The sequence below is a fragment of the Anomalospiza imberbis genome, unplaced genomic scaffold (assembly GCF_031753505.1).
Source record: "Anomalospiza imberbis isolate Cuckoo-Finch-1a 21T00152 unplaced genomic scaffold, ASM3175350v1 scaffold_44, whole genome shotgun sequence".
In the NCBI taxonomy this organism is placed as follows: Eukaryota; Metazoa; Chordata; class Aves; order Passeriformes; family Viduidae; genus Anomalospiza; species Anomalospiza imberbis.
In genome coordinates, this window is record NW_027100049.1 from 218,204 (window position 1) to 231,023 (window position 12,820).

At 57.3% G+C, this 12,820-nt stretch overlaps 1 protein-coding gene across 1 annotated transcript in view; it reads right to left on the minus strand.

Moving 5' to 3' along the window:
- Positions 1-3,601: 3,601 nt before the first annotated feature.
- Positions 3,602-12,820, minus strand: part of LOC137466820 (serine/threonine-protein kinase pim-1-like) — a 17,116-nt gene continuing 7,897 nt past the window's right edge. The window contains exons 2-7 of the mRNA XM_068178474.1: positions 8,893-9,030; positions 5,425-5,724; positions 5,289-5,339; positions 4,690-5,059; positions 4,291-4,467; positions 3,602-4,006 (exon numbers count right to left, since the gene is read on the minus strand). Of these exons, the coding sequence (XP_068034575.1) occupies positions 3,867-4,006; positions 4,291-4,467; positions 4,690-5,059; positions 5,289-5,339; positions 5,425-5,724; positions 8,893-9,030 (1,176 nt within the window). The 3' untranslated portion in view covers positions 3,602-3,866. The remainder of the gene's footprint in view (positions 4,007-4,290; positions 4,468-4,689; positions 5,060-5,288; positions 5,340-5,424; positions 5,725-8,892; positions 9,031-12,820) is intronic.

The following is a 12,820-nucleotide window of genomic DNA, read 5'->3' on the forward strand; positions in this document are numbered from 1 at the left end:
GCCCCCTCTGGGACACCCCACAGCCCCTGCCAGTGCTGAGCCCCTGTGAGCTCTGTCTGTGCCCTGCTCGTGTCCCTGGGATGCCCTGGCAGTGCCCCAGCCCTGCTGGGCTGTGCACAGGAGCTGCTCCTGGCCAGAGCTGTCTCTCTGCAGCGCTGCCCTTGCCAGGAGCTGCCTCTGGGCCAGGAGCCCGGCCCAGCTCAGCAGCACAGACACAGCACCAGGAATTTAATGACCCTCTGGGGCTTTGGTGCTGTTTGCATCGGACCCAGTCCCTCAGAGTGTCTTCAAAAAACTTCTCAAGAACTCAAAAAGTCAGATTCAAATTCCAAATTTCTTTAACGGTTAATGGGTTCCACTCAAGGACACAATTCATATCAAAGTGTCCCCAGGCCCCAGGCAGAGCAGAGAACTGGAGGCACTGATGACAGGTGGGGACAAACAAGGCAAAGGTGTCTCTGGTGCTGAGCAAACCTGGATGTGTCTCAGGAATGCAAAGGGCCAAGGCTGAGCCCCAGCCCCAGGCAAGGCAGATCCTGTCCCTCCCTCCTTGCTCAGGGCTCTTCCCGGGATGGGCACTGCCATGTGGGGATGTGCAATGCCAAGGGCAGGACCATGGGGTGGCCCCTGCCAGGCTGCTGAGCAGGGACAAGGAGGCCATGAGGCCCCAGGGCTGCAAGGGTCACTTGTCCCCTCGTGGCCTCAGGCCCAGGGCCAGCAGCCATGGCCAAAGGGCTGCACAGGTTGGCTCTGTCAGGGCCTTGCAGCTGCTGCACATCCCTGTGCCCTCTGCAGCCCAGGCTGTCCTGCGGTGTCCCTGCCCTGGCCTCTGTCCCTGCAGGCTGTCGTCATCCCCCGGCTGCCCCACCTCGCTGGCCCCTTCCTTTGCTGACCGCTCTGCCTCCTGCCTGCCCCTGCCTGGCCACACAAAGCCTTGGCCTTGGTGCCCAAAGGGTTCATTCCATTTTTACCGTGCCTGTGAACTTTCAGCACAGGAACAAGGCATGCAGGGGCTGCTTTCCCAGCAAGGATGGCTGGAAGAGAAGAAGAAGGCATCTGGCTCAAGGGTGCAGTGATAGAGAAAACAAGGACTGAATCTGGGAACTCGGGGTGGGATTTATGGAAATGGGTAAATTGTGATTGGCATTTAGTGACTGTATATGAGCAACACACTGGTAGAATTACATGTCCACATCAGGTTAGGAGTTATCCCTCACTGGACCTCAGGCCTCAATAAATGATCCCCTCTTAAATAGCAAATTAGTGTTAAGGAGCCTCATTCTGACATTTCGTGTTTCAGAAACACGTGGCTTTTGCTCCTCTCTTCTACCTGAGAGCTTCCTGGGCAGGGACAATTCTTCCAATTGCATCGGCGAGGCTATGGCTGGAAAGGGCAGGGAGCAGATGGATTCAGCTTCTCCTGGCAGCCCCTGAGATGCCAGTTGTCATTTGTGTGCGCCGAGGATTCCGCTTCAGACTCGGAACTTGCGCAGCTGCTCCTCGGGCGCTGCTCGCATGCAGGCGCAGCGGTGCTGCAGCAGCTGTCCCACACACAGGGAGGGCTCTAGAGCCTCCCCAGGGCCACCAAGGAGCGGAGGAGGGAATGTGCCCGGCATCTGCTGCAGGACCGTGGGGCTGCGGGGCATCCTTGGGTCTCTTGGATGGGGGAGGGAGCGGGGCAAACGGAATCCAGATGAGACAGGGATCAGACAGCCCCACGCCAGGCAGCGTTTTCTCCTCTGAGAGCTCCTCCAAGCTGAGCGAGCTGGTGAAGCCTGCGGAGCAAATGAGACCCAGGAGTGAGGGAAAGGCTGGCTGGGAAGGAGTCAGATAAACCCGTGTGGGCATTTCCCTTTCCAAGGGGCTCCTGGGCAGACAAAGGGGACAAGAAGGAGGCCCCACCTCATGACATTCCCTTTTTTCCTTCAGGAGCTCTATTGCAGTCACTGCATACAAGAGTTGACTTGATCCCCTTGATGCCAGGGAGTGCCAAGAGCTTGAACCTCGCTGGAGTCCAGCCCTGCCTGCCTATCACTGAGCAGAGGGAAAAGATGAAGAAACTGGGCAGGGCTTGAGCCAAATTGGCATTTTGCCACTTCTGATTTCCTCCCAGCTTTTGCAGCAGGGCGACAACCCCATGGCTGCAAACCACTCCCTTTTGCAAGGCAGACGTGGACCTCGCTGGTAGCTCAGGGCTCTTGAAGGGGCTGCTGCAGTTGGCAACAGGAGCTGTTGTTGAACTTTTAACATTGCTTAACCCCCCCTGCCAAATGCCATCAAGTGGCTGAGGAAGGACACAAAAAGATTAGCCTGGAGGAAGGGAGGCCAAAACCTTGGAAAAGGATGAAAGAAATGCTGTGATCGTGACATGACAAAAAAAAAAAACAATTTATTTTTGACAGCAAACGAGCACCCGCCGCCCTCCAGCCCTCCCAGACTGGCAGGCCGAGCGGAGCCGTTTCCATGGCATGAGGTGCTGGCAGCCTGCGGAGAGAAACCAGAGAGCCACGGTCAGTCACAGAAGGCTCCTGTCCCCCTGTCCTACAAGGGCCTGGGCCTGGGCCAGGCTGCTGGCTGTGCTCAGAGCCCAAACCTCCCGAGCCATTCTCGGTTTGGAGAGAAGGGCAGCGTGGCAGGCCACGTTCCACCTCCTCTGCTTAAGCACAGTACAGCAGCCTCCTCAGCAGCTGCCAGGGTGGGATGCCCGTGTGCCCGCTGCCCGAAGCCCTTCTGCCAGCCCAGCTGTGGAGCCGGGTGCCCACCTCTGGAGACCTGCTGCCAGGAGAGGAGCCGATCCCGCACGAGGTCCTCGTCCTTCTTGAAGGGGATGTCCCCGCAGACCGTGGCCCCAGGGGTAGCGCTGGCACTGGAGGTGCTCCACGGACGGTGCAGGCGCTTCCCCGTCCGGTCCAGGGACCAGGTGTAATCTTCCTGGGAATACAAAGAACAATTGCATGAAATCAATTCTAAACAAGATCTGGAAACAAGAAGAAGCTACAAAGCCTGTCACCATTTCACGGGCCTGAGGAGGGTCTGACCACTCCATGCGAAAATTAAACCTGTCCATGGGTGGGGAAAAACCCCACCTTTCCTGCCCTTAAACGCACCCCTTCCTCAAGGGCCTGCAAAGCAGACCAGCTGGGGCACGGCTTCAGAACCCGTCCCCCTCTGCTGCCCCCATCCACATGGATGGATGCTTTGTCAGGCTGGCTGCCCCCGCCCAAGCCCGTGCCAGGCTGGCTGGCAGAAGCTGTCAGCAAGGGCAGGAGCCGGGCAGGAGCCGGCTCCCATTCCACAACACCCGTCCCCTGTCCCACCAAAAAGCAGCCTGGCGTCCGGGGGAAAAATTAATATTCCCCAGTGCCGCCGAGCAGGGAACCTGCGGCGCGTGGCCAGCCCGAGCCCTGCCATGCCTGGAAGCACGAGCATCCCCCCGCCCCTGCGCCAGCTGGGGACTCATCTTAATTTCATCGGGGCGCAGAGCGTGTCCTCCAGGAAGGGGCCGCAGCCAAAGCCACTCGGCTTTGCCCCGCCAGCGGCCAGCTCGAGGATGGGGTTCCCAGCTCCATGTGGTGCTCCAGAAGAACACACCAGCTGTGCCTCGGCTTGCGGGCTCATCTCGATGCCATTGAGCTGCAGGGGGATGTTTCCCCTGTTCCAGTCCATGGCACCTTCACTGCACTGCCACCACTTCTCCAATGGGACAGGGAGCACTGAGACGCTCCCTCCACAACTCGCTGGGGACCAGCGGAAGCATCTCCTTGGCTGCGCTCTCTCCTCCGGGCCGCGGCCACAGGGAAACGCTCCGGGGTTTTCTTGGAGTGCCACGAGACGTGTGCAGCTGGTACTTGCTGGGCTCCTGGATCCTACTGAGCAGAGGGATGGATCTCTGCTGTCTCCTGGGCCAGGCAGGGCTCCTGCAGCCAAGAATGCTCAAAAAGGTCTTCCAGTGATGGCCTGTCTGCGGGTTCCATGGATAAACACCACCTGATGAGGTGCTGGCACTCTGCAGAGAAACCAGAAACCGCCACTCAGCGGGACAAGGCTCCTGTCTGTGCTCTCCCACATTCCACGGTGCCCAGGCCACACTAGGAGTGCTTGGAGCTGCAGCCAAAAGCTTCCCATCGATCCTCCCTTCCGGAGGAGAGCAGCACAGAGGCACACGTGCCACCTCCTCCAGCTAACCCAGGAAATCAACCTCCTCACTAGCTGCTGGAGCGGGACGCTTCTGTGCCAGCTGCCCCCTCCCAACCCCGCTCTTCCTCCCGAGCCTTGAAGGCGCATCCCCACCTTGAGACACCCGGGGTGGGAAGAAGAGCTGGCCCTGGACTATGTCCCTGTTTGTATGGAAAGGAAGGTCCCCGCAGACCAGGTCATAAAGCAGGATGCCCAGGGACCAGATGGTGGCTGGCTGGCCATGGTAGCAGCCAAACAGGATCCACTCCGGTGGGCAGTACTCCGGCGTTCCTATGGGACACGGGCACAGCTCATCAGGCCCATGCTGCTCCCTCCCTCCCTCCCTCCCAGCCAGCTCCCGTTCCACAACAGCCAGCCCCTGCCCCGCCGAAAAGCAACTTGGCTGCAGCCGGCTGAAGAAGGATTCCCCCTCCCTCCCTGCCTCCCTCTTCCCCCTCTGCCAGCAAAGGGGGGAACCTCTGCTGCCTGGCTGGGCCCCGGCTTTGGGCTCACCTGACATCCGGGTGTAGAACGTGCCCTGGAGGATCGTGCCGCAGCCGAAGTCGATGAGCTTGGCCTCGCCCGTGGCAAGGTCGACGAGGACGTTCTCGGCCTTGATGTCGCGGTGCAGGACGCCGCGGCTGGTGCAGTGCCGCACGGCCTCCAGCACCTGGCGGAACAGCCCCCGCGCCACGGGCTCCGTCAGGAACCCCCGCTCGGCCAGGAAGTCCCAGAGGTCCTGACAGCGCTGCGGACGCTCCATGACCAGCGCGAAGCCGTCGGGCAGCTCGAACCAGTCCAGGAGCCGCACGATGCCGCGGAAGCCAGGGCACGACACCATCCACAGCAGCGCCAGCTCCATGGGCACAAGGGCGCCGTTGTGCTGCGGGGGGACCGCGATGCCCTCAGCGGGGCCGATGCTGCGCCGCGCCTTGGGCATCCCCTGCCCGGCCCCAGCGCCGCTGGCCATTGCCCGGCCCGGGACGCTGCGCGGCCCCCGCTCACTCCCCGCTCGCTGCCCTCGCAGCGTTCCGGCTGCCACCCTGCCGGGCCTCGCCTCAGCCCCGCCCGGCACGCCCCGCCGGCTTCTCCCGCTGGCCCCGCTCACTCACCAGCCGCGCCCACTCCGAGATGCGATCCCGGCGCACTCGCTTGATGGCCACCTGCAAGCCAAGGCGAGCGCCGGGCTGAGCTCCCCGCCCGCCGCTCGCCGCCCGCCGCCCCCTCCGCTCCGGCCCCGTCTCTTACCGGGGCGCCGTCGGCGAGCCGGGTCCCGGAGTAAACGCTGCCGCAGCCGCTGCTCCCCAGCAGCGGGCCCTCCCGGTAGAGCTGCTCCAGGGGAGGCTTCTCCGCCCGTGCGGGCGGCACCACGCTCCCGCTCTTCTGCCCCGGGAACCCGACCGCCCGGCGCGCTGCTGCTTGCCGAGCCGCCCCGGGCTGCGGCGGCTCGGGGCCGGCGGCCAAGCCGAGCAGCGGCGGAGCTCGGAGCGGGGAAGCTGCCTGCGATGCTGTCGGGGCCGGGGTGGGCGCGGGGCGGCAGCGGGGCGGCTGCGGGCGGAACCGCGGGAGGGGCTTGGTTCGGGGCCGGGGCCTCGGCCGGGGCCAGCCCAGAGCCCGCGCCAGGCGGAGCCAAAAGACCGCGCTGCTCCGCCAGCACCAGAGCAAGAGGCACTTCCAGAAGTGCCACAGCCAGTACGGAGAGAGCCCGGCCGAGGCGGCTCCACGGCGGGACGGCCAGGGCCGGGCACGGGGCGGCCCCGCCGAGCGGCGCCTTGCGGGACGCGGCATGAGCCGGGCTGGGAGAGGCAGAACACGGACGGGACGGGACGGGAATAGAGTGAGTGTGAGAGGGAGAAGGGGATGGGGAGCGAGTGGAAAGTCGAGCGGAAAACCGATCGAGAGAAGCGCTGCTGCTGCTGCTGCTGCTGCTGCTGCTGCTGCTGCTGCTGCTGCGGAACCGCCGGAGCTCGCGAACGTTCTTCCGTTGCCTCCGCGAACCCAACGGAGGAGCTGCCGCGCGCCCCGCGGAACGAAAGAGAGAAACTAACAAATAAAACCCCAAAGTAATTCCTATTCGAGAAGTAACCAAATCAAACAATGTAGCAATAAAGAAGCGTGTTGGCTTGTGGCTTCTTTCTTCTTTGGCTGAGACGAAGCATTTCATGGGGAAGAATTGCCTCTTCAGACACTTTTGCAAGAGTGGACAGGAGTGGAGCATTTAATTTTCGAGTAGAAAAGGGAAATCGTATCAGTAATGTCATCTCTTTTCATCCTCTGTTGAGACAGTTGCAGGCTGCCAAAAGACATGGTCTGCAATGTGGAACTTGGGGCCAAGATCCTTTTTCTGCCAGAGGATGAGGAGGGGAAGTATCCCAGAATCGTGGAGTCGTGGCATGGTTTGGTTTGGAAAGGATCTGAAAAATCACACGGCTGCAACCCCCCTGCTGTGGCTGGGGACCCCTTGCACTAGCCCGGCTTGTCTAGAGCTCCATGCAGCCTGGCCTTGAACACTGTCAGGGACGGGACAGCCACACCTTCTCTGGACAACCTGTTCCAGGAGAGACTTTTTTCTGAATTCCTTACCTAAACCGACTCTCTTTCCACCTGGATCCATTCTCTCTTGTCCTGTCCTTGCCTGCCCTCATACAAAGTCCCTGTCCATCTTTCTTGTAGCTTGCCCTCAGGTACTGGAAGGCCACAGTTGGGTCAAGTCTAAGTCTCTTGCCCAGGTTGAAGAAGCCGAGCTGTGTCAGCCCTTACTTGCAGGAGAGAAGTGTTCTAGATATATATTATAATATTGGCTTTTCGCAAATATTAAAATGGATTTTATATATGTGATGTTAAAGTAACTTTGTTCCAAATATATAGTTTTAAATTTTGTTGTTAATTAGGCTTAGACACAGTAGTGCAATAGCTGATGGAAGTATGCTTGTGTTAAAATGCCTGCTTGGATGGATAACATCCAATGAACACAGGATGAGCACACCTGTACAGATCTGCCAACCATCAGCACTCACCGTCTGAAGGCAGTGCGGATCAAGGCCCGAACTGGAAGGGATAAAGAGAAGGAGCCAAACCCCAGCCAAGGAACACGCATGCTCTGAAAAGGCAGACCCAAAGAGGGGCCATGTAAAATAGCTCCTGGAAAATGTAAACTCGTTTATGGATATGCATAAGCGGCTATGAATATGCAACAGGCTGATGTAAGGGAAAAGGTATTTAAGGGGGATCCCTGAAGGTAACAGGGTGGTCTTGGCTGAGTGCCAAGATGCACCCAGCCATAAATAACCTTTGCTCCATGGTCCTTGTCTCCTATTGTCCTTTATTAAACTTTTTACATTTTCACAGGAGAGTGAACGTGTTTTTCACATGGACTACATATGCTTATACAAATTCTAGGAAGACTAGTAATTTTTTCTACAATAACTGGGTTAATCATCACAAACAAACATCCATTTTGACACATCTCTTGCTAATAGAAGTCGATTCAATCTTCTTTTTTGATTCAGTCTTCTTGCAGTCTTCAAAGCTCTGTTTGTTCTTGCCAAGGCATTCTGATTATCAAATTTTTTGTGCTAATCAGTACTATGAAGTACATCAACTCACTTCTGTCCTGGCAGCATGGGTGTGTCAACTCAAGGAGGGAAACACTAACTGAGAGGATTACAGTAAGGTGAAGGTAGCCTCAGCCTCCGGTGACCGAGCTGCCGGGTATGATCTGTCAGATCCCCTTGAAGGTACCTCTAGTATGAATGCCCAGGGAAGAAAGGATAACCAGGGCTAGAGGGGCCCTGCCTCGAGCCAGGGAGAGGCACGGGAAAAGCGGATCTTTGGTCAGTGTGGATCTGATGGCCTGGCACATCAGAGCCACAAAAATGCGATGCCTTAGTTGATACTGGAGCGCAGTGTACCCTGATACCATCGGGACATGTGGGGGCAGAACCTGTTTCCATTGTTGGGGTGACAGGGGATCACAGCAATTGACCCTGTTGGGAGCCGAGGTGAGCCTGACTGGGAAGGAGTGGCAGAAACATCCTATTGTGAGCGGCCCAGAGGCCCTGGGTATTCTGGGAATAGACTTCCTCCAGAACGGCTATTACAAAGTCCCAAAGGGACTCAGGTGGGCTTTTGGCATAGCTGCTGTAGAGGCAGAGCACATTAAGCAATTAAACATCTTACCTGGACTGTCAGAGCACCCATCTGCAGTAGGACTCCTGAGGGTGGAAGAGCAGCGAGTGCCAATTGCCACCTTGACGGTGCACCACCGGCAGTATTGGATGGATCGATGTGCCATGATCCCCATCCACAAAATGATCCGTGAGCTGGAGAGCCAAGGGGTGGTCAGTAAGGCCCATTCACCCTTCAACAGCCCCCCTTGGCCTGTGCACACGTTGACAGAGAATGGAGATTGGCTGTGGACTATCGTGCCTTGAATGAAGTGACTCCACCGCTGAGCGCTGCTGTACTGGACATGCTGGAACTCCAGCACGAGCTGGAGTCCAAGGCGGCAAAGTGGTACGCCACTGTTGACATTCCAACGTGTTTTCCTCCATTCCTCTGGCAGCACAATGCAGGCCTCAGTTTGCTTTCACCTGCAGAGGCGTGCAGTACACCTGGAACCGACTGCCCCAGGGGTGGAAGCACAGCCCCACCATCTGCCATGGACTGATCCAGGCTGCACTGGAAAAGGGTGAAGCTCCAGAACCCCTGCAGTACATCGATGGCATCATTGTGTGGGGGAACACGGCAATGGAAGTATTTGAGAAAGGAGAGAGGATCATCCAGATTCTGCTGGAAGCCGGCTTCGCCATCAAGAAGAGCAAAGTCAAGGGACTTGCCTGAGAGATCTAGTTCCTGGGGGTAAAGTGGCAAGACGGATTGTGTCAGATTCCCACTGAGGTCATCAACAAGATCACAGCGATGTTTCCACCCACCAGCAAGAAGGAAACACGAGCTTTCCTAGGTGCTATAAGTTTTTGGAGAATGCACATTCCCGAGTACAGCCAGATTGTGAGCCCTGTCTACCTGGTCACCCACAAAAAGACCGATTTCCACTGGGGCCCTAATCCAGGACGGCCCCCAGTGAGTCTGGGGGTTGTGGGGGGCTTTGGGTGCTTTTTTGGGCTTTGGGGGATTTTGTTTGGAGTTTATGTGGAATTGTTAGGTTTTTGGAGAGAATTCATTGGGTTTTTGGGGGGTTTTGTGGATTTGGAGGGGGTTTGGATTTTGGGGGGGATTATTTCTGGGGGCTTTATTGAAATTTTTGGGTTTTTTTTTTAAATTTTGGTGGATTTCACTGGGATTTTGTGGGATTATTTGGAGGTTTGGAGGGTTTTATTAGGATTTTTAGGGGATTTTGGGGGGTTTTAGTGGAATTTTGGGAGGGCTTTGGGGTTGTCCCTGGGTGTGGGGAAGGGCTGAGAGGATCCAAAATCTCCTTAAAACCCCAGAAAGTCCCAATAAAACACATGATATCCCAATTAAATCTCAGAAAATCCCACTTGCACACCCTAAAATCCTAATAAAAGCCCACAGAATTCCAATTAAACCCCACAAATTCCCCGCAAAAGTGTCCATAAAAGCACAAAAAGCCTCACAAAATCACCCCAAGACCCAAAGAAATCCTGGCAACACCTAAAAAACTGCAAAAAGCTCACCAAATGCCACAAAAAAAATCAAACAAACAAACAAAAAAAATCTCATTAAAATGCAAATCCCCACAGAATCCCACGAAATGGTCCCAAAATTCCAAGAAAATGCCCCAAAATCCCCCAAAAATTCCAATAAAACCCCCCAAAATTACAGAGAATCCCACAAAATCCCAGTAAAACCTTCCAAAATTCAAAAGAAAACACAAGAAATTTGAAATAACCCCCAAACACCCCAAGAAATACATTCCCCCCCCGCAAAGCACCAATAAACCCCCCCCCAAAATCCAAACTCCCCAAAATTCCCCAGCTCCCCCAAAAACGAATAATTCTCCCCAAAAACCCCACCAATTCCCCCATAACTCCCAACACGATCCCCCAAAGCCCAAAAAAGCCCCAAATGCCCTGAGCCCTCCCGAGCCCTCCCTGGTCCCTCCCGGTCCCGCCCAGGCCCGTCCGGGGCCGCGGCCAAAACTGCCCGGAGAAAACGCGGACGTCCCGGAGCGACCCCGGAGCCGATCCCGGGCTCGGCCTCGGGCTCGGCCCCTTTGGGGGATTTTGGGCTGAACTGGGCAGGTTTAGGGTGGGCTTCAGATCCCTTGAGGGGATTCCGAGCCTTTTTGGGCGGATTTTCGGCCCCTGTGGCTGATTTGAGGCCGAATCTGGTGGGGTTTAGGGGGGATTTCTGATCCCTTTGGGTGATTTTAGGCCCACGTGGGTGGGGTTGGGGCCCGTTTGGGTGAGTTTAGGATAAACTGGGCCCATATGGGTGAATCTTATTCCTGTGTGGGTGATTTTAGGAGTTGCGGTGTGCTTTCACGGGTTTCCCCAGAACACCAGTTTTCTCCTCTGAAGGTGTCCTCCCAGGTGTGTCAGTCACTCCTCCTTTCCACACCCTGACCCCTGCCAGCACTGTCTGTCACTCCTGGCATTCCAGAAGTGCGTCCAGTGATTGGCAGAGTCAAAGGGTGCCCTCCACCCCCGGGGGGCATTGGGCCATCCAGGTGTCCTTTGTCCTTTGAGGCCTCCTGTCCCGTACCTGGTTGGAGGCTCCCGATCCCTTCCCCCTCCCCTCCCCCAGGTGAAAAAAAGGGGAACCACGCGGTCCGGAGAGTTCTGATGGAGCAGTGACCCAATTCAGAGCTCTGCAGGGAGTTCTGCTCGGAGCTGTTGCTACATTCAGAGGCCTGCGGCCAGAATAAAAGCTCTGGATCAAACCCTCCCTCAGAACCGCCTCCTTTCCTTCACCATGGCCTTAAAGGATTCTCCGACAGCGGGAAACCTGAGGAGCGGAGCCTCAGCGAGAGGAAGCTCCATCCCGCCGCCACCGGAGCTCCGGCATGTCTGGGCTTGTCTCCATGCGCCCAGCTGCGACATCCAGCCAGGCAAAGGTGTCTCTGGGGTGAAACACTACAGCTGCCGCCATTTGGTCCAGCAGCAGGGGCCAGACAAGCCAGGGCACATCCCGTTCTCAATACTGATAACACCGAGATTTTGGCGCCCAGACGTGGAGGCTGATCCGATCCTGCAGCCCCGACGGGACACTCCGGAGCTCTCGGAACCTCACAAGACCATGGAGAGACTTCATGGCCGCTTGGCGTCCACTTGCAGAGCTGTGAGGACAGCTCTCCAGGAGAGACTTTGGGACTTATCCCACAGAAGGCTCGTGGCCGTCCTGCACCTCTGGGAAGCGTAGCTCCTTTTTGGTGAGCCAGAGCTTCCCAGAGGGAGAATAGGGTAACTCCCCCTGCCCCGAGGAGTCCTATTCAGGTGAAGAGAAGACCTCACTGGACCACGACACGAACCGCTCACCGATTTGGGTGAGTATCCCCGCTCCACAGGGGGGTGGGGAGCTCAGAAACAGTCCGTGACGAGGGACTTGTTCTTTTTCGCTGTTATCTCGAGCACGGCAAGGCTGCGCAGCCCCGCGGGGTCGGGAGCGGGAGCGCGTTAGGCGCAGCCCCAGAGAGCGCGGCTCTGCTGTTTTTAGAAGCCGCCGGCTCAGAGGGAGCGGGGGGGCTCTGCCCGGCCCTCCCCTTGGCAGCGGCACGGTGCAGCTTTCAGGTGTTCCGCGGCGCGGGCGGGCGGGCTCTGCCTGCCCCCTCGGCGCGGCGGCGGCGGCTCCCGGGAGCGGCGGGAGGGCGCGGGCAGCGGGGGCAGAACCGGGGCTCGGGCTTTCTCGCCGGGCGTGGGCGGCGCTGAGCCGCGGCTCCTCCGCATGGCGCGGGGGATCCCTGCTGCTGCCGGCGGCAGTTTTAAAAGCCGCACAGGCTGCTGCGCTGGGCAGGGCTAAAAGCTGGGTGTTTTCGCTTCTTAACCGCGGTTTTTGGAAATCGGTAGCGAATTCTGGTTTGTTTTTTGTCGGTGTGAGGTTGTGCAGTGCATTTTACATCTACAATGGGGGCTAAGCTAAGCACAGCACAGAAAGGCGTATATTATCAGATTATAGGAATGCTAGTTAGTGGAAATGTATAGTTTTCTAAGGGAAAATTGAAACAGTTTATAGGGTGGCTTTTTCTACATTTCCCGCAAGTTTCTCCTGAACAAGTCCACAATACCCACTTTTGGGACACAGTGGGTCACAAAGTGATAACCTTGGGAAGGTCTGGGGACACGTCTTCAGCCGAATTTGTGTTTTGGAGTTTGCAAGTTCGATCAGCTTTACTCAAGCAAAGGGAAGTGAAGGAAAAGCCAAATAACAAGGAATGTACCTCTGCTCTTCCTATTTCTCCCCACCCCAGTTCTGAACCCTCTTCCCCAAAACTCGGTATTTTAAGGAGAGCAGACTCTGCTCACGCCCAGGGAAGCCGGCTCCCTAAGCATCTTAAAATGCCCGAGTCCCACTGTCCACAAAGTCCTGGCCAGACCACGTGGAATTCTCCCCACCCTGTCTCCCCAGCCCAGGAACCCCAAGCACGTGTTGGTTTTTTGGAGAGCAGTGACCACCCAAATGGCTCCCAGTCCCCAAAGAGCCAAGAAAATGGAGGATGCCAGGT